At 40.5% G+C, this 21,981-nt stretch overlaps 1 protein-coding gene across 2 annotated transcripts in view; it reads right to left on the reverse strand.

Moving 5' to 3' along the window:
• Positions 1-11,454: 11,454 nt before the first annotated feature.
• The window catches only part of LOC110521746 (trafficking protein particle complex subunit 8), an 85,717-nt gene continuing 75,190 nt past the window's right edge, over positions 11,455-21,981 (reverse strand). For both annotated transcript variants that reach the window (XM_036969360.2, XM_036969359.2), the window contains 3 exons: positions 13,215-13,357; positions 12,855-12,944; positions 11,455-12,660 (listed from right to left, as the gene is read on the reverse strand). In XM_036969360.2, coding sequence (XP_036825255.2) covers positions 12,423-12,660; positions 12,855-12,944; positions 13,215-13,357 — 471 coding nt within the window. In that variant the 3' untranslated portion in view covers positions 11,455-12,422. The remainder of the gene's footprint in view (positions 12,661-12,854; positions 12,945-13,214; positions 13,358-21,981) is intronic.

Consider the following 21,981-nt stretch of genomic DNA (forward strand, 5'->3'; position numbering starts at 1 on the left):
GTATTAATGAACATGCACCTGTTAAGAAACTGACTGTTAGAACTGTTAAGGCTCCACGGATTGATAAGGAATTGAAAAACAGTATGGTTGAAAGAGATGGGGCAAAAGGAGTGGCTAATTAGTATGGCTGCACATCTGACTGGCTGACTTAAAGCAAATTGAGAAATTGTGAAGAAACTGTATTATGAAGCCAAGATCAATGATATAAAGAATGATGGGAACTTCAGTACTTTAAATGAAATTATGGGCAGAAAGACAAATTCTACTCCATCTTTCATCAAATCAGATGGCTTATTAATCACAAAACCATTTCAAGTTTCCAATTATTTTAATGTTTACTTCATTGGCAAAGTGGGCAAACGTAGGCAAGAAATGCCAACAGAGAGCCATCGTATTCATGCATAAAAATAAATACAAAAATGAAAGAAAAGCATTGCAAGTTCAAATTCTGTAAAGTTAGTGTGGGAGAGGTGGAACAATTATTGTAGTAATAATAATGACAAACCTCCTGGCATTGACAACTTAGATGGAAAACTACTGAGGTTGGTAGCTGACTCTATAGCCACTTCTATCTGTCATATCTTTCATCTGAGCCGAGAGGAAAGTCTTTGTCCTCAGGCCTGGAGGGAAGCAAAAGTAACTCCGCTAGCCAAGAATGATAAAGCTGCCTTTACTGGTTCTAACAGCATACGTACAGTTGAAGTCAGAAGTTTACATACACCTTAGCCAAATACATTTAAACTCAGTTTTTCACAATTCCTGATATTTAATCCTAGTACAAATTCCCTGTTTTAGGTCAGTTAGGATTACCACTTTATTTTAAGAATGTGAAATGTCAAAATAATAGTAGAGAGAGTGATTTATTTCAGCTTTTTATTTCTTTCATCACAATCCCAGTGTGTCAAAAGTTTACATGCCCTCAATTAGTATTTGGTAGCATTGCCTTTAAATGGTTTAACTTGGGTTACCTTCAGATAAGTCCCGTGACACTTGTGGGGGTTGTAGAGCAAAACAGAGAACACCATTGTGTCTAGCCGAAACCGTTCGGACGCTACAGACGTTTCCATGAGAAGACCGATTTTCGGGAAGTGTCCTGGCAGCAAGGTTTAAACAAATCTCTGCCGTTAAAAAAGAAATTTTAGTCTTAAAGAAATGTAAGATAATGTCTATAGTTTATAAATTGCTTGACTGGGCTGATGAAACAGTGGATTGCGCAGTCAGATGGAACAGAGTAAATAGGCATTTTAGCATCAGATTTAGCCAGTGGCAGCATGTGGAATAGACATCGGCTGGAATGCGGTTTTAAACATTCAGGATTAGACCCACCCATTGTATAATACAGTTTTAAATACCCAAATGGATCGTAAAGGAAATCACATTACAAACTATCACCTTCAAGCACTTAAGGAAATCACAAATATCATGGATAAATTGGAACTAGTGGATATATGGAGGCTTAAATATCCTGAGATATACAGTTGAAGTCTTAAGTTTACATACACCTTAGCCAAATACATTTAAACTCAGTTTTTCACAATTCTTGACATTTAAACCTAGTAAAAATTCCCTGTCTAAGGTCAGTTAGGATCATCACTTTATTTTAAGAATGTGAAATGTCAGAACAATAGGACAGCGAATGATTTATTTCAGATTTTATTTCTTTCATCACATTCCCAGTGGATCAGAAGTTTACATACACTCAATTAGTATTTGGTATCATTGCCTTTAAATTGTTTAACATGGGTCAAACGTTTCAGGTAGCCTTCCACAAGCTTCCCCCAATAAGTTGGGTGAATTTTGGCCCATTCCTCCTGACAGAGCTGTTGTAACTGAGTCCGGTTTGTAGGCCTTCTTGCTCACACACACTTCTCAGTTCTGCTCACAAATGTTCTATAGGGTTGAGGTCAGGGCTTTGTGATGACCACTCCAATACCTTGACTTTGCTGTACTTAAGCCATTTTGCCACAACTTTGGAAGTATGCTTGGGGTCATTGTCCATTTGGAAGACCCATTTGTGACCAAGCTTTAACTTCCTGACTGATGTCTTGAGATGTTGCTGCAATATATCCACATAATTTTCCATCCTCATGATGCCATCTATTTTGTGAAGTGCACCAGTCCCTCCTGCAGCAAAGCATCGCCACAACATGATGTTGCCACCCCCGTGCTTCACGGTTGGGATGGTGTTCTTCAGCTTACAAGCTTTCCCCTTTTTCCTCCTCCTTCTCACCGAGCTGCTTGCCTATTGTCCTGTAGCCCATCCCAGCCTTGTGCAGGTCTACAATTTTATCCCTGATGTCCTTACACAGCTCTCTGGTCTTGGCCATTGTGGAGAAGTTGGAGTCTGTTTGATTGAGTGTGTGGACAGGTGTCTTTTATACAGGTAACGAGTTCAAACAGGTGCAGTTAATACAGGTAATGAGTGGAGAACAGGAGTGTATCAAAGTATCAAATACTTGTTCTCCCCACTGTATCTACAGTACTAAATCAACGTGTATGTATAGTGCGTATGTCATTGCGTGTGTGTGTGTGTGTGTGTGTGTATGTATGTGTCTGTGCCAATGTTTATGTTGCTTCACAGTCCCCACTGTTCCATAAGGTGTTTTTTAATCTGTTTTTTAAATCAAATTTTGCTGATTGCGTCCGTTACTTGATGTGGAATAGAGTTCCATGTAGTCATGGCTCTATGTGGTACTGTGTGCCCCCATAGTCTGTTTTGGACTTGGGGACTATGAAGAGACCTCGTGGCATGTCTTGTGGTGTATGCATGGGTGTCCGAGCTGTGTGCCAGTAGTTTAGACAGACAGCTCGGTGCATTCAACAGGTCAATCAATACCCCTCATAAATAAAAGTAGTGATGAAGTAAATCTCCACTTTCAGCCACGAGAGATTGACATGCATATTATTAATATTAGCTCTCTGTGTACATCCAAGGGCCAGCCGTGCAGCCCTTTTCTTGAGCCAATTGCAATTTTCCTAAGTCCTTTTTTGTGGCACATGACTGAACAGTAGTCAAGGTCAAATCAAATTTTATTTGTCACATACACATGGTTAGCAGATGTTAATGCGAGTGTAGCTAAATGGTTGTGCTTCTAGTTCCGACAATGCAGTAATAACCGAGTAATCTAACCTAACAATTCCACAACAACTACCTTATACACACACAAGTGTAAAGGGATGAAGAATGTGTACATAAAAATATATGAATGAGTGATGGTACAGAACAGCATAGGCAAGATGCAGTATGTGGTATAGAGTACAGTATATACATATGAGATGAGTAATGTAGGGTATGTAAACATTATATTAAGTGGCATTGTTTAAAGTGGCTAGAGAAGTGGCTACAGTCTGATGGCCTTGAGATAGAAGCTGTTTTTCAGTCTCTCAGTCCCTGCTTTGATGCACCTGTACTGACCTCGCCTTCTAGATGATAGCGGGGTGAACAGGCAGTGGCTCGGGTGGTTGTTGTCCTTGATGATCTTTATGGCCTTCCTGTGACATCGGGTGGTGTAGGTGTCCTGGGGGGCAGGTAGTTTGCCCCCGGTGATGCGTTGTGCAGACCTCACTACCCTCTGGAGAGCCTTACGGTTGTGGGCGGAGCAGTTGCCATACCAGGCGGTGATACAGCCCGACAGGATGCTCTCGATTGTGCATCTGTAAAAGTTTGTGAGTGCTTTTGGTGACAAGCCAAATTTCTTCAGCCTCCTGAGGTTGAAGAGGTGCTGCTGCGCCTTCTTCACCACACTGTCTGTATTTCACACATATTATCCAGATACTGAATGTTTGCAATTAGTGGTCTATAGCAGCTTTCCACAAGAATGGGCTTTAGGTGAGGCAGATGAACCTGTAGCCATATTTCTTCAACAGTATTTAACATTAGATCGTCTCTAAGCGTTACAGGAATGTGGTTCTCAATATAGACCGCAACAACACATCCATTGGCATTTGCATCTTTTCGGTAGATGTTATAACCATGTATTGCTACCACTGTATTATCAAAAGGTATTATCTGAGTTTCAGAGATAGTCAGAATAGGAATGTCTTCTGTCACAAGCAAGTTATTGACATCATGGACCTGGTTTCTTTTAGCACCTTTCTGGGTTGCTTGATTGTTTTTAATGCTTTACTGGGAAGCTTATCAGAGGTAGACTTACTCATGTTATTTACATTGGAGCTGATTATATACAGTGCCTTGCGAAAGTATTCGGCCCCCTTGAACTTTGCGACATTTTGCCACATTTCAGGCTTCAAACATAAAGATATAAAACTGTATTTTTTTGTGAAGAATCAACAACAAGTGGGACACAATCATGAAGTGGAACGACATTTATTGGATATTTCAAACTTTTTTAACAAATCAAAAACAGAAAAATTGGGCGTGCAAAATTATTCAGCCCCCTTAAGTTAATACTTTGTAGCGCCACCTTTTGCTGCGATTACAGCTGTAAGTCACTTGGGGTATGTCTCTATCAGTTTTGCACAGAGAGACTGACATTTTTTCCCATTCCTCCTTGCAAAACAGCTCGAGCTCAGTGAGGTTGGATGGAGAGCATTTGTGAACAGCAGTTTTCAGTTCTTTCCACAGATTCTCGATTGGATTCAGGTCTGGACTTTGACTTGGCCATTCTAACACCTGGATATGTTTATTTTTGAACCATTCCATTGTAGATTTTGCTTTATGTTTTGGATCATTGTCTTGTTGGAAGACAAATCTCCATCCCAGTCTCAGGTCTTTTGCAGACTCCATCAGGTTCTCTTCCAGAATGGTCCTGTATTTGGCTCCATCCATCTTCCCATCAATTTTAACCATCTTCCCTGTCCCTGCTAAAGAAAAGCAGGCCCAAATCATGATGCTGCCGCCACCATGTTTGACAGTGGGTATGGTGTGTTCAGGGTGATGAGCTGTGTTGCTTTTACGCCAAACATAATGTTTTTTATTGTTGCCAAAAAGTTCAATTTTGGTTTCATCTGACCAGAGCACCTTCTTCCACATGTTTGGTGTGTCTCCCAGGTGGCTTGTGGCACTTTAAACGACACTTTTTATGGATATCTTTAAGAAATGGCTTTCTTCTTGCCACTCTTCCATAAAGGCCAGATTTGTGCAATATACGACTGATGGACAGAGTCTCCCACCTCAGCTGTAGATCTCTGCAGTTCATCCAGAGTGATCATGGGCCTCTTGGCTGCATCTCTGATCAGTCTTCTCCTTGTATGAGCTGAAAGTTTAGAGGGACGGCCAGGTCTTGGTAGATTTGCAGTGGTCTGATACTCCTTCCATTTCAATATTATCGCTTGCACAGTGCTCCTTGGGATGTTTAAAGCTTGGGAAATCTTTTTGTATCCAAATCCGGCTTTAAACTTCTTCACAACAGTATCTCGGACCTGCCTGGTGTGTTCCTTGTTCTTCATGATGCTCTCTGCGCTTTTAACGGACCTCTGAGACTATCACAGTGCAGGTGCATTTATACGGAGACTTGATTACACACAGGTGGATTGTATTTATCATCATCATTAGTCATTTAGGTCAACATTGGATCATTCAGAGCTCCTCACTGAACTTCTGGAGAGAGTTTGCTGCACTGAAAGTAAAGGGGCTGAATAATTTTGCACGCCCAATTTTTCAGTTTTTGATTTGTTAAAAAAGTTTGAAATATCCAATAAATGTCATTCCACTTCATGATTGTGTCCCACTTGTTGTTGATTCTTCACAAAAAAATACAGTTTTATATCTTCATGTTTGAAGCCTGAAATGTGGCAAAAGGTCGCAAAGTTCAAGGGGGCCGAATACTTTCGCAAGGCACTGTATGTAATCAGCAATGTTATTATAATATGTAATACGCATAAATATTCAATGACAATTTTTATTTGCAGTGTACAAAACATAACATAATGAACAGGAATGACATGCACTGTCACTGGTGGCCAAACACAACTTCTGAAAGTTAAGCCTCCAATCTTCTGATAGGCTGACGCCGCTACAATATATATATATATTTTTTAAGTTTCATAATTGAACCCATCCTATCACAAAAAGGTTCCTGTTGGGACCTTTACAGAGAGATTCCTGAAAAGGTTCCCCCACAGTAGCAATCTTTTGAACCGTGTGAGACAACCCACCTGTGAGTGACAGTGTAACAGTGACTGACAAGATTAAGAGAGATGGAGATCCCCGCTCTGTCCCCTTTGCCTTCTGACAATAACACACCACTTGTAACTATGAATGACCACACAAACAAGATCAATAAACAACAGCACATTTGTACAGACACTTGCATAGACACTCTCCCATCATGAACCCACAGAGAAAACAGCGCATTGCGTTATTTAGCCCCTGAGGAGATATATTTTAATTGACAAACTGATTGTTGATTTATCCTGGAGCAATGTGTGTTCCCAATTCCAGTTAATTGGAGTGGCCTGAGGGTATAGTAGTGAACACTACAGCATGCACTGTAACTGTATCGAGTGTATGAGCGCATAGATATTCTACACAACTACAACGGCAGATCGCTGAAGCGCCTAGGGGGCTGGGACCAGCTCGTGCGCCAACAATCAATTATAGGCTGGGTGAGTTTAAACCACGCCCAGTCTCTACTCTGTGACATGCCGGCTCGGAAGCAGGAACTACTTCTGTCCGAGTATATTATAACATCTTTGTCAGGAACAAGTCAGTTGTCTAGATTCCACGCAGGGTAGAACAGAGCAGTCAATTCCAGGTTCCACAAGGATAATAAACCAACCTGAAAATGTGGTGCCTGTCTGTTATATTTAAGGGACTATAATAACCAAATAGCCTACTGTTTCTGAGAAATACATTCAGCCAGCCTATAGCACCATGTGAGGTTACAAGATACAGTTGAAGTTGGAAGTTTACATACACTTAGGTTGGAGTCATTAAAACTCGTTTTTCTACCACTCAACAAAATTCTTGTTAACAAACTATAGTTTTGGCAAGTCGATTAGGACATCTACTTTGTGCATGACACAAGTCATTTTTCCAACAATTGTTTACAGACAGATTATTTAATGTATAATTCACTATCACAATTCCATTGGGTCAGAAGTTTACATACACTAAGTTGACTGTGCCTTTAAACAGCTTGGAAAATTCCAGAAAATGATGTCATGGCTTTAGAAGCTTCTGATAAGCAAATTAACATAATTTGAGTCAATTGGAGGTGTACCTCTGGATGTATTTCAAGGCCTACCTTCAAACTCAGTGACTCTTTGCTTGACATCATGGGAAAATCAAAATAAATCTGCCAAGACCCCAGAAAAAAATGGTAGTCCTCCACAAGTCTGGTTCATCCTTGGGAGCAATTTCCAAATGCCTGAAGGTACCACGTTCATCTGTACAAACGATAGTACGCAAGTATAAACACCATGGGACCACACAGCCATCATACTGCTCAGGAAGGAGACGTGTTCTGTCTCCTAGAGATGTACGTACTTTGGTGCAAAAGGTGCAAATCAAACCCAGAACAATAGCCAAGGACCTTGTGAAGATGCTGGAGGAAACAGTTAAACGAGTCCGATATCGACAACCTGAAAGGCCGCTCAGCAAGGAAGAAGCCACTGCTCCAAATCCGGCATAAAAAAGGCATACTACGGTTTGCAACTGCACATGGGGACAAAGATCGTACTTTCTGGAGAAATATCCTCTGGTCTGATGAAACAAAAATGGAACTATTTGGCCATAATGACCACCGTTATGTTTGAAGGAAAAAGGGGGAGGCTTGCAAACCGAAGAACACCATCCCAACCATGAAGCACGGGGTGGCAGCATCATGTTTGTGGGGGTGCTTTGCTGCAGGAGGAACTGGTGCACTTCACCATATAGATGGCTTCATGAGGAAGGAAAATTATGTGGATATATTGCAGCAACATCTCAAGACATCAGTCAGGAAGTTAAAGCTTGGTCACATATGGGTCTTCCAAATGGACAATGATCCCAAGCATACTTCCAAAGTTGTGGCAAAATGGCTTAAGGACAGCAAAGTCAAGGTATTGGAGTGGCCATCACAAAGCCCTGACCTCAACCCTATAGAACATTTGTGGGCAGCACTGAAAAAGCGTGTGCAATCAAGGAGGCCTACAAACCGGACTCAGTTACACCAGCTCTGTCAGGAGGAATGGGTCAAAATTCACCCAACTTATTGTGGGAAGCTTGTGGAAGGCTACCCGAAACATTTGACCCAAGTTTAACAATTTAAAGGCAATGCTACTAAATACTAATTGAGTATATAAACTTCTGACCCACTGGGAATGTGATGAAAGAAATATAAACCTGAAATAAATCACTCTACTATTATTGTGACATTTCACATTCTTAAAATAAAGTGGTGATCCTAACTGACCTAAGACAGGGAATTTGTTACTAGGATTACATTTCAAGAATTGTGAAAAACTGAGTTTAAATGTATTTGGCTAAGGTGCATGTAAACATCCAACTTCAAATGTGCCTGCCACCAACCACAGCAGTGTGGCTTCAGAACCATAGACAGCGACAAAGCGAGATCTACTGTAGCACACACAGCTTCTCTTTACCTCAATTCTCTTGGGTTCTGAATTCACAGTATGCTTCGTGACCCTCACCCTTATAAACCTGAGAGTGCTACCAAAGCAATCCAACATGGAGAGGAGCATCCAATACAATTAAGTTGACACCATTTGACACGTGTAAATTAACATAAGACAGGTTCTTCATCTAATGAATGAGAGTGTGAGAAGTACAATGTAACAACAGTATTCTGTTTTGGCTTTCATATCATGCAGCTTTTCAATCATGTTAAAACTAGCCTATCACTATCACTGTTATTTATTCAGGCAGATCGCTCAAGAGTGACTTCGGAATTGGTTGTCTATAGAGGTCTTGAGGACATCTAGAAACACCTTCAAAATTGGCCACTAGGTGATCACTGTTACCATCATGTATGTGTACATTTTGCTAGGGTGTTGTGGACAGGGGTGGCAGATGGGCGTAATTCGATGAATCTGGTTCAGAAAGTTGCGTCAAAGATCGTACAGTGTGAAGATAGAAATACTCAAATCATGCGTGTAGTCGATGTCATGGTGACTTTGGCTAGCTAAGCTCATGCGCAGAAACAGGTCAAACGGTCAACTCGCACCGAACTGCACGTGCAGGCCATCAAATCAAAAAGCACTCCTTTCACGAGGTTGGAATAACAGCATGTTCAACGATTTAAGACATTGGCTCGAATCTAGGTTGTGCCTTTAGACCTCGGTCTGGTCTGCTTCGCCAACGTTCCCGGAAGTCTTGCGATGTTGCGTCTTTTGGGTTTACAAACTCTGTGGTTGCGTGTTCAATCCCATTGGTGGGTTTCTAACCCTATCCCAAACCTTTACCCTTACTCTAACCATTCAGAATGGGTCCCTAAAATGAATATTTTAACCCTATCCAAAACGTTAACCTTCTAAATTTGTAGAAATGGTACGATACTGAGCAGGGTGTCAAAAAGACTTTGAAATGTTATGTTTGGAGAAACGTGGATAAATATCTAATTCTACAGTGAGACAGAGCTTGTATTTATGATTATTGTAAATATCATTATCACCACTACTATTATTACTGTTAGTCCGACCATGTGTACTTTGACAATGTAAGTGATTTAACTTGCCATGTCAATAAAGTCTATTGAATTGGGAGCGTGTATGTGGGGGGCAGGGGAGGGGTGCCAGAGGAAGCATTTTTACCTGTCTGTGTATGCATGACAGTGAGAGCGGGGTTGAGTAAGGACATCTGACAGCATGAGTCTTGTCTTCATGGTCATTTTTGTCTGCTTTCAGAGGGTTGTGACTGCTTTCTCTCTTTCATGGTACATTTGCCTGTATAGTCATCCCTCATCTCCTGCTCCATCTACCCCTATATTAGTTAATATGTGAGAGGGAGAGAGCTCTGCGCCAAGCCAGTTGAGCTCTGAAACTGAAGGGTGACGCTCTGACCTCCCTGTCTGAATGAGAATCACCTGAGAGGGGGTGGGAGGCAGAGAGAGAGGAGTAGGAGCCAGGGGTGTTGCTACTCTATCTGGTCACTATAGAAAGGTAGGAAGTCAGAGTGGACAGGGAGAATGAGGGGGTTAGGAACCATTACTTAGCCTGGTCCCAGATCTGTTTGTGCGCTCTCGCCAACTCCTACAGCCAGTCATTAGCCATAACTGTATAATTTGTCTGAGTGGACAACACCCTGATCCTGTGACAAAGGCCACAGAAGTTTAGTCCAGGACAGATGGGGTTAAGATAGAAATTATAGACCCGACTGACTCACTTTCATTTTCCTTGCAGGTGAAAGAGTTTGTTGGAGCCAAATTCCCACTTTATTCATTCTATATTTATTATTTTGCTCCATTTAGATAAATATAGACTATAAGAATAAATATTGCTTCATGAATTATGGAGTATGGTTGATTAACTAATGTTTTTTTGGTTTTCTATTATGTTTATCACAGGTATTTAAAAGCATTATGGAGCCTTTCCTGGGCACTTTGCTCATTGATGGAATACAGCCTTTGAAATTACCTTTGGAAAATAAATGTCTCTTTTTACATGATCTGAGCTTTGGAAATGTGTCTGACAGCAGCATCACATACCTGTGGCCTCAAGGCAAGGTTGGAATTGGATTACGAATTGCCTTTACGGGGTTCTTCCTACAACCATAAAGGGTTATTCTACTACAAGGTTAAGCCCGTAGAACCCCTTCTTTCCCTAAGAATGTAGAGAACCACAGGGGACTTTACAACTTAACTTAAGTTAATTTATTAGGTACCAACAAGATTATTAATGCTTTATTAAAGAATGGCAACTTCACGACTAAAACATCTGAATTGAATATCTCATGTTTTAAGCTTTGCCCAGATATGCATGTGTCAGCAGATCTACTAGGTTGAGTTTCTCTGTGTATCCTTGAATGTGAAAGCTCCTGGCTAGGCATACATTTTAAACACCATTTTACAATATCATTTGTAATACTTTACAAAAAGTTTTCAAATTGCATCTGTCAGACGCAATCTAAATAATTAGTATTCGGCGATTAGAGAATCCATTTGACTGAGAAACTGATACTGAGATACACACACTTACACTGATGTGCGTCTATCAGGGAGCTATACCGACAGAGGACAGCTTGACAAAGACGTCGCTACTAATGCACTTAAAACAGAGTTGGCATTGAGAGACGGAGCAGATCTACAGAGATAGGCTAATTGAGGATCGGACTATATTCACTGCATCAAAGAGAGTCATTAAGTATTTTTCCCCAAATGGCACGCTACTCCTTTTATAGTACACATTGGGATCTGGTCAAAAGTAGTGTAATATATATGGAACAGGGTGCCATTTGGAATGCAAAATAAAACTTGCCCTGAAAAGTATTACAAATCCAGACATCATCCACACATTTCACCATACAGAGACAGTTACTGTATCTCACAGCCCATATCATTGGTTACATTTTATTTCTATTTACAGTAAATTTGTTATAAATATAATACATCATTTTCATCTGAAAAGCAGTTGAGTAAATACATACATTTAAATAACAGCTTGATCACAAGGTGGAGGAGCTCCAATGAGGGAGAAGTACAGGGAACATTTTGATTTGATTGATTCATTAGTTTGTTTTGTAGAAAATTACGTGTGTGCTCGTGGGGACTGACAGCACAGTAAATCCAGATGGACTACAGACAGGTGGGGCAGGCAGCATCAGGGCCTGTCAGTCAAAGGATTCGTTCATCATAGTATAGTATAGTGGTCAACCTCTGGTTCATATTCTGAAGGGTTTGTGATGTGCCGACAGTCTGGTCCATGTGGGGCAGTTCTTTCTACTTCCTCATCCAGGTTAATCCAGGAAGTAAACAATGCAATCACTACTGTGATATCTCAACAACAACCTGTGATTCTTTTTTCAACAGTAAAAATAAAATAAAAATCTCTGGCGGCAGACAGATGCCACCGTTACCATAGGAGACAGGTCATTGTCTTTGCTTAGAATGTCTTTGTCTGTTCTGTGTCCTTCCCTTTCACGCGCCTCCACTGAGATGATAGACTCATATGCAGAGAGAGAAAATAGTTCCTTCTTCCACATGTAAATCCATGATGTTTTGCTTTGTTGCTGGGACATAAAATAGTTAAGTCAGACCATCAAAGTGGTTACAAGCTGAACTGATGCACAATTTAACTAGAACATTCTATTTTGTTTTTACATAATTGGAAAACTGTGTCAACTTTTTAGGGCGGGGAGTAGAGTGGGTGAATTGAAACTGGGTGGAAAGATGGGATGTGGAAGATATTTCTTGCTGGGTGCTTCTCTCAACCCTGTTGTTGCCAACCAGTGGGGGATTCTGGAGCCTTGCTAGTGATGATTGACAGATGGTTAATTGGCTATTGATGATGGGGCGGGACAATGTTCAGGTGCTGTTGATGATGATGATGAGTGCTGGCGTGGCCGTCTGCTGGCTGGTCTCACACATGGCTCCCTGGTCCGCCAGTTTGGCAAAGACCCGTGGCGTTCCCAGATTATAGACGCCCGCATGCAGGAAGCAGGCTCGCAGCTGCACTCGCATCACTTCTTGTGCCCCCAACTGCATTTTGAATTGTGTCTGGCCCAGCCATGTAAACGAACCATGCACCTCGAGAGACTCAGGGCTGATGGAGGGAGGAGAGGGATGGGAGAAAAGTGAGAGAGAAAGAGGGATTTACGGCAGAGGGAGAAGAAAATAGAAAGCGCATTCAAACCAGGAGGATAAATAGAATACAGTGTATCAGTTAAACATTTGGTCAGGGACATGAGGAACAGATGGCAGATTTAACAGCACACAGTGAGTTTGTGTTATGTTTACCTTGTAGCTTTGTGGCGTAGGTCAATGATGACATCAACTTGAGCCAGGGAGCAGTTAGACAGAGTCAAAGTGACTGGAACCATACACAGACTACGGGGGGGGAAGAGAGAGAGAGCCAAAAGAGCCATAAATATATATATATTTTTACACCATTAATCATGTCTCCTTTTCTTCACCCCATAGAACCTTTCAGTCGCATAACAACACGGAGCACTGCTGCAGTCAATGCTTGTACCATTACAAAGCTGAAGACTGTGAGCACATGTCGCTGGCTATTTTAAATTACTCTCAAGATGCTATTTTTTGGTTTGATAATTATATTGTTTAGCTAGCTGGTCATGTTACGTGTGTGTGTGCTACCTCTTCTGATTGAAGGGATGGCTGTAGCTCTCTGGGTACTGCAGGTTGGTCTTGATGAGGTGGGAGAGTTGTTCCATAGAGGGCCGTGTCATTGGAGGCGGCAGCTCCGGTTTAAACTTCAGCAGCACCATCTCCTGAGCCTCCTACAACAGGACAGAGGAACACAAATCAGATCAGGACGCAGGAAGAGTAAACATCAACACCATTACCTCAAACATACTGCCGATACAAAGTGTATTCGGAAAGTATTCAGACCACTTTACTTTTTCCACATTTTGTTACGTTACAGCCTTATTCTAAAATTGATTAAAATATTGTCCTCAATCTACACACAATACCCCATTGTGACAAAGCGAAAACAGGTTAGAAATGTGTGCAAGTGTTAAAACAAAAATACATTATTTACATAAGTATTCAGACCCTTTATTATGAGACTCAAATTATCTACGCTGCATCCTGTTTCCATTGATCATCCTTGATGTTTCTACAACTTGATTGGAGTCCACCAGTGGTAAATTCAATTGATTGGACATGATTTGGAAAGGCACACACCTGTCAATATAAGGTCCCACAGTTGACAGTGAATGTTAGAGCAAAAACCAAGCCATGAGGTCGAAGGAATTGTCTGTAGAGAGTCGAGACAGGGTTGTGTTGAGGCACAGATCCGGGGAAGGGTACCAAAAAATGTATGCAGCATTGAAGGTCGCCAAGAACACTGGCCTCCATTCTTAAATGGAAGAAGTCTGGAACCACCAAGGCTCTTCCTAGAGCTGGCCGCCCAGCCAAACTGAGCAATCGGGGGAGAAGGGCCTAAGTCAGGGAGGTGACCAAGAACCTGATGGACACTGACAGAGAGCCAGAGTTCCTCTGCAGAGATTGAAAAACCTTACAGAAGGATAACCATCTCTGCAGCACTCCACCAATCAGGCCTTTATGCTAGAGTGGCCACACAGAAGCCACTACTAAGTAAAACGCACAACAGCCAGCTTGGAGTTGCCAAAAGGCACCTAAAAAAAATTCTCCCCATGAGAAACAAGATTCTCTCGTCTGATGAAACCAAGGTCTGGAGGAAACCTGGCACCATTTCTACGGTGAAGCATGGTGGTGGCAACATCATGCGGTGGGGATGTTTTTCAGTGGCAGGGACTGGGAGACTAGTCAGGATCGAGGGAAAGATGAACAGAGCAAAGTTCAGAGATCCTTATTGAAAACCTGCTCCAGAGTGCTCAGGACCGCAGACTGGGGCGAAGGTTCTCCTTCCAACAGGACAACAACCCTAAGCACACAGGCAAGACAACGCAGGAGTGGCTTCAGGACAAGTTTCTGAATGTCCTTGAGTGGCCCATCCTGGAGAGACCTGAAAATAGCTGTGCAGCGACACTCCCCTTCCAACTTGACAGAGCTTTAGAGGATCTGCAGAGAAGAATGGGAGAAACTCCTCAAATACATGTGTGCCAAGCTTGTATTATCATACCCAAGAAGCCTCGAGGCTGTAATCGCTGCCAAAGGTCCTTCAGCAAAGTACTGAGTAAAGGGTCTGAATACTTAGGTAAATGTATGCAAAAATGTCCAAAAACCTGTTTTTTGCTTTGTCATTATGGGGTATTGTGTGTAGATTCATGAGGGAAAAATCTATTTAATCCATTTTAGAATAAGGCTGTAATGTAATAAAAATGTGTAGACGGTCCAGAGGTCTGAATACTTTCCGAATGCACTGTACATCTCGGAAGTCTTACTACAGAACAGAGGAATATACTTACACACCATTAGTGGCAAGAGAAAGTTTGTGTACCCTTTAGGATTTTCTGTATAAATTTGACCTAAAGTGATCAGATCTTCATCTTAGTCCTAACAGATTAAGCAAAACTTATTAAACAAATAAAAACAATTGTAGGAATTGGCATGAGTAATCGAGTACTCAAACTGATAAAAAATTATCCATAACCATCTAATATTAATATATATAGAGTACGGTGTGGCAACCAGTGGTAGAAAAAGTACCCAATTGTCATACTTTAGTTAAAGTAAAGATCCCTTAATAGAAAATGACTCAAGTATAAGTGAAAGTCACCCAGTAAAATACTACTTGAGTAAAACTCTAAAAGTATTTGGTTTGAAAAATACTTAAGTATCAAAAGTAAAAGAAAGTATAAATAATTTCAAATGACTTATAATAAGCAAACCAGATAGCGCCATTATGCTTTTTTATTTATTTACAGAAAGCCAGGGACACACTCAACATTATTTACAATTATAAACTGGGTGGTTCAAGCCCTGAATGCGTATTGGCTGACAGCCGTGCTAAAACAAAATACTTATTTGTACTGCTCTAATTACATTGATAAACGGTTTAAAATAGCAACAAGGCACCTCTGGGGTTTGTGATGTGTCCAGGCACTCCGCATTGTGCATAAGAACAGCCCTTAGCCGTGGTATATTTGCAATATACCACACCTCCTCGGGCCTTATTGCTTAAATGAAGCACATGTGTTTAGTGAGTCCACCAGATCAGAGGCAGTAGGGATGACCAAGGAGGTTCTCTTGATAATCACGTAACAATTTTCTGGTCCTGCTAAACATTCCAAATGTAAAGAGTTATTTTGGGTGTCAGGGAAAATGGAATAAAAAGTACACAATTTTCTTTAGGAATGTAGTGAAGTAAAAGTTGGCAAAAATATAAAAGTACAGATACTGCACTCTCCCACTAAAGTGCTCATTCATGGTTTTGTTTGTTGATGTTTAAGAATTTCCCACTATATATCAACATTATCACCAGTAGTAAATGTAGGCTACCATTAATCATTGCCATTTCCCCATTAATCTAGAATGTTTGGTTGTGGTCATTTCTGTTTATTCAATGTATTAATACTGCATACCGTTCTCATTCTCGTAGCGTACACGTTTGGAGAGCTCGCAAACGGCACAGTGATAATGAAGTTGTGGTTTATTTAATTATATTTATCAGTTAGTGTAAATTGTGTGAACACACACAGACTACCTGGCCTAAGCGCCAGTATAGGCAGTCGCGTTAGAGTTCCTAAATCTGCATTTTCAAAACGCAAACCATCAAGAAAAGCCATGTTATAAACCATTTCACCTGCGTTTTGTATTGAAAGTGTGTGTTTTTCCAGTTGAAATTTAGCCAATTATTACCCAGAGGTAAATTTGGAATTTACATATTGAACTCTCATTCTCCTGGTATGCCCGGCTGGGTGGGCATTTCGCTTTTACCTTGCATTGGTTGTTCGATCAGTCCCCTTTGTGCTTGGTGTATCCAGAACGTGTAGAGTATCTGGCAAATCAAATATGGCTTGTAGAGATGACATGGGGAGCTAGCTTTCTTTGCAGTCTCTGTCTGATGAAGAGTCCAGAAGAATTTAATGGAATTTTGGAGTTGAAAGGAGATAGTTCCTCAATGCGGAAAAAAGCGAAAGCATTAAAATTGGGTGTTGGAGTTATTGCTACCGGATGGGGAGGACAACAGTCCATTTCTGGACTATCTGTAGGTGTAAAGCTGTTCTCCTTTTTCGAGCGATACGTTCATCCTAGGCTGCTTGTCATTTCATATTATTCATAATAATTCCTCTTTAGCTCTTGGAGTCCCAGGAAAAAAGGTAGACTAGGCCTACAATAGCTTGTTGTACACTTATTTGGGTCATTGTATTTACTACTACAGCTTGCTTGCTGAATGTAAAATAGAGAAACCAAAAGAACAAGAGCGTATTCATTACGCAGATTCTGTTGCAAAATGTTGTTTTTTTTATGAAGCGGGACCTACCTGAATTTGTCCAATAGAAACAGATTTTGGTCAGTCAGTGTGAGAGCAAGATGGTGTGATCAAAATACACCATGAGTACACTAATGTACTTTTCTGGATGTTGTAAATGATTGAGAATAGACCCATAATGGAACCAAATGGTTGCATAATCAGGCAGAGGCTTTATGGTACTCCCTTATATAGCGCCATTCTTGTGTATTTTATTCCTCGTGTTACTATTATTATAATTTTTAAAAATTGGAAGGTCTTGCAAGCAAGCATTTCACGGTAAAGTCCACACCAGTTGTATTCGGCGCATGTGACGTTTAAGCGGTTCTTGTCTTTACTGTAATCAGAGGGTTAATATCAATACTATACATGCTAGTATTTTTATTTTCAGAAGCATTAATGTGTTCAATTCCAAATTGTTTACATTGTCAACTTACCACACAGCACTGACACACACGTACTCCATAAGCTATGTGACTTTTTTTTATCCTTAGGCGGTTGTTGTCTATTAAATGTTCTGTCTTATGTCATGTTTTGTGTGGAACCCAGGAAGAGTAGCTGAGGATCCTAATAAATGTGATTTAAAAAAGTATAATTTAAAAATGTACCTACATCACTGCAGCCCTAGCTAATAAGTGTGCACTCACTTTATAACAACAATACATTCCTAATTGCACTGTGTTGTAGCCTAGGTAGAATAATATTAGTCTAAAAATCTAGGCCTAATCAATAGTGGAGCTTTGCTGCCCAACTACTGCAGAGCATAGCCTGGAAGAACGCACAGATCTGCCATTTCATAATCTGTGAAAAATAAAATCCTTGCACTTTGACAGGTAAATATTTATAGAGCTAATATTTAGCTAATGAGTGGCCTAATATTTAGCTACACAACTCTCATCCAGCTATTGCCGTGCACGATGGTGGTCTCCGTTTTGCTATGTGACCCCTACAAGTGTCACGGGACTCGTCTGAAGGTAACCCATACAATTGAATGGATGTATGGAGGTAGTTTTGTGACAACAAAATAAAGGGGTTAAAAGGTGTCAAAAAAAATACATCCTGAGCTTTCTTATTCCTTTTTATTTAATTTTAGACTGTCTTTGCCATTTATGTGTTATTCAAATTGTTTTTCTATTGGCTAGAGTAGAAAGGCCAAATTCAACATTCTATCAAATAATAAAAACATTCAAATGTATACCTAAAGTCGAAATCAAATAGCTAAATGATACATGGTATGACCATTTTAAAACAATTCTAGATGTTTGCGTGAAGTTAATCTTGCATTTTACCGGATAAAAAGGAGGCGACACCGAGAACGTTTTGTTGTAGCCTCTAACTTTCTCTCTCAAATATTCATTCATGGTTTTTCTTAAATCGTGCCATTTATCAGGATTCATTTAGAAGTGTTCAAAAACATCTTATCTACTCACTTTAAAATATTTTACTCACCATTCAGTTACTATTGGGCAAAACAACTCATGACATGACCAAAACAAACTGCAAATGCATCAAACAAGTTTGAAGAGTCACAAGCTTGATGTAGTCATTGTGTGCTGGGAATATGGGGCCAAATACTTAACTTTTGACTACTTTAATACACTTTGAGCAGATTAATCTAGAGGTTCACGTACCTTTTCCAACAAATAGAATGTTGGATCAATTTAATCAATAATGAAAAGTAGAATTGTTTGTTATTTTGTTTAACATCAGGTGCACTTGATCTATTATTAGTACTTAGATGAAGATCTGATTTTTTTTTTTAGGTCAAACGTTTGCAGAAATACAGAAAACCCTAAAGGGTTCACAAACTTTCTTAATAAAGTCAGAGACCATTATGTCAAACATAGTTACCTTTATAAACAAGCAGTGTCACCAGAACAGCTTCAGTGCACCTTGACATAGATTCTACAAGTCTGGAACTCTATTGGAGGGACGTGACACCATTCTTCCACAATAAATTCGATCAATTGGTGTTGTTGATGATGGTGGTGGTGGAAAAAACTAATCTCAGGCACCGCTACAGAATCTTCCATAATTGTTCAATTGGGTTGAGATCTGGTGGCACACACCACCAGAGTCGTGGACACTGTTGCTTTGCAACGGCTTGTCTTGGAGGAAGGTGTGTGTGAGGGGAGAGTTAAAGAACAATAATACATTTTTTTTTTAAAGTCTGGCAATGTGGATGTGGTCAGGCCGGGTGAGTGGGTGGAAGAGGGAGCAAGGGGAAAGTTATTTTTAGACAGGCGTGAGGATCTCATGCTAAAACCAAATCAAGCACCACTTCCACAGGAGGAAGACAGACAAGAGATGGAGACTGCTTGCATCGGGCAGTGGGTACAGTTTTAGTCTGTTCCTTACAGATGTACACTTAAACCCACTACTGTGTGTGGGAGGGAAGTGAACCGCTGTGATGTGCATGTGATCGTGTATGGTAAAAGTGAAAAGAAAAAAACTTCACTGATGTATTTTGTAAAGTGTGATAAGGTGTCACTTTCTCTCACACACAATGAATGGCTTGTTTCATCACCCTCCGATATGTCTTCATGAAGAACAAGAAGAAAAAAAAGACACCAGCTTTAATCTTTGCTGAATGTGACTTTGGGCCTGTGATGTATGTATGTATGAATGTATATGAGAGAGAGAATATTTCAATGACAAAAATCTGGATCCGGAGCCAAATATCACCTACAGAACCAGTCAAAAGTTTGGACACACCTGCTAAATTGTTCTTTATTTTTACTATTTCTGCATTGTAGAAAAATAGTGAAGACAAATTCTAAATAAATCACTGACAGTGTCACCAGCAAAGCACCCCCACACCACCTCCATGCTTCACGGTGGGAACCAGACATACGGAGATCATCCGTTCACCTACTCTGCGTCTCACAGACACGGCGCTTGGAAACAAAAATCTCAAATTTGGACTCACTCATCAGACCTAACGTCCATTGCCTGTGCGTCTTTGCCCAAGCAAGTCTATTCTTATTGGTGTCCTTTAGTAGTTTCTTTGCAGCAATTCACACAGTCTCCTCTGAACGGTTGGATGTTGAGATGTGTCTGTTACTTGAACTCTGTGACAAATTTATTTGGGCTACAATTTCTGAGACTGGTAACTGAAATAAGCTTATCCTCTGCAGCAGAGGTAATCTCTGGGTCTTCCTTTCCTGTGGCGGTCCTCATGAGTGCCAGTTTCATCATAGCGCTTGATGGTTTTTGCGACTGCACTTGAAGAAACTTTCAAAGTTCTTGAAATGTTCTGGATTGACTGACCTTCATGTCTTAAAGTAATAATGGACTGTCGCTTCTCTTTACTTATTTGAGCTGTTCTTGCCATAAAATGGACTTGGTCTTTTACCAAATAGGGCCATCTTCTGTATACCACCCCTACCTTGTCACAACACCACTGATATGTTCAAGGAAAGAAATTCCACAAATGAACTTAACAAGGCACACCTGTTAATTGAAATGGATTCCACGTGATTACCTTATGAAGCTGGTTGAGAGAATGCCAAGAGTGTGAAAAGCTGTCAGAGGCAAAGGGTGGCTTCTTTGAAGAATCTCAAATAGAAAATATACTTTGATTTGTTTAACACTTTTTTTGGTTACTACATGATTCCATGTGTGTTATTTCATAATTTTTATGTTAAAAATAAAGAACAACCCTTGAATGAGTAGGTGTGTCCAAACTTTTGACTGGGACTGTATATAAACATCCATCTGTATAGTAGGCCTATAACAGCACATCAGTAGAGTATGGAGCTGAGGTACTTTACTTAGTCTGTATGTAGTCTAAGACTTCTATGTCCCTCAATGCCCTCCACTGGCCACTCTCTGGAGACAGCTCTCACTCTCAGTAAAGCAAACCATCAGCCATCCCTCTCTCCACCTACTAAACAAGTCATCTGACCTTCCTTAGTCGTTTAAGCAGAGATGGAGGGAGCCACTGTCCATCTCTGCACCAATCACTCCTGAAGGGCATTCCTCTCTCCGTAATCACTGTTAGACAGCATGACATCATCAACATACACACACACACTCCTTAAACACCCTGGCAAAATGCAAGATGTGTGTGTGAGATGGTAAGTGAGTATGTTCATGAACATGTGTGGCAGTTAGTTGGATATACTTGACATTGCTAAGCTCATCCTTGACTACTGCTGGAGAGAGAAACATTTTGAAGAGCGCAAGCGTTGGTTGGTTCACTGTCAGCATTGAGAGCGTCACTAATAAAACATTCAACAATCTTAAAGCTATATCATTCCAGCTGAGTACCAAGGTGGTATGAAACATCAACCTTATTGATCCTTAGAGACTAAATACAGTCACCAACATAGGACATATACAGCAAGAACAATATAAAAAGGTATACATCAGAATGATATGACGTCAATACAAACCTATTGAATACATTTCTATAGACGTCATATACTGTACTTTGACTAGCCATCCATGCGCAAGTACAGTGCATTCAGAAAGTACTCAGAACCCTTGAATTTCTTCACATTTTGTTATGTTACAGCCTTATTCTAAAATGTATTATATTAATTGTTCTCATCAATTGACACACAATACCCCATAATGACAAAGTGAAAACAGGTCGAGAAATGTTTGCAAATGTATAAAACCATTTTTTTTTTACAAAATACCTTATTTACATAAGTATTCATATACTGCTATGAGATTTGAAATTGAGCTCCGGTGCATCCCGTTTCCATTGATCATCCTTGAGATGTTTCTCCAACTTGATTAGAGTCCACCTGTGGTAAATTCAATTGATTGGACATGATTTGGAAAGGCACACACCTGTCTATATAAGGTCACACAGTTGACAGTGCATGTCAGAGCAAAAACCAAGCCATGGAGGTTGAAGGAATTGTCGATAGAGCTCCGAGACAGGGTAGTGACGAGGCTCAGATCTGGGGAAGGGTACCAAAACATTTCTGCAGCATTGAAGATCCAAGAACACTGTGGCCTCCATTCTTAAATGGAAGAAGTTTGGAA

This window comes from Oncorhynchus mykiss, chromosome 4 (genome assembly GCF_057628025.1).
Source record: "Oncorhynchus mykiss isolate SJ-2025 chromosome 4, ASM5762802v1, whole genome shotgun sequence".
Taxonomy (NCBI): domain Eukaryota; kingdom Metazoa; phylum Chordata; class Actinopteri; order Salmoniformes; family Salmonidae; genus Oncorhynchus; species Oncorhynchus mykiss.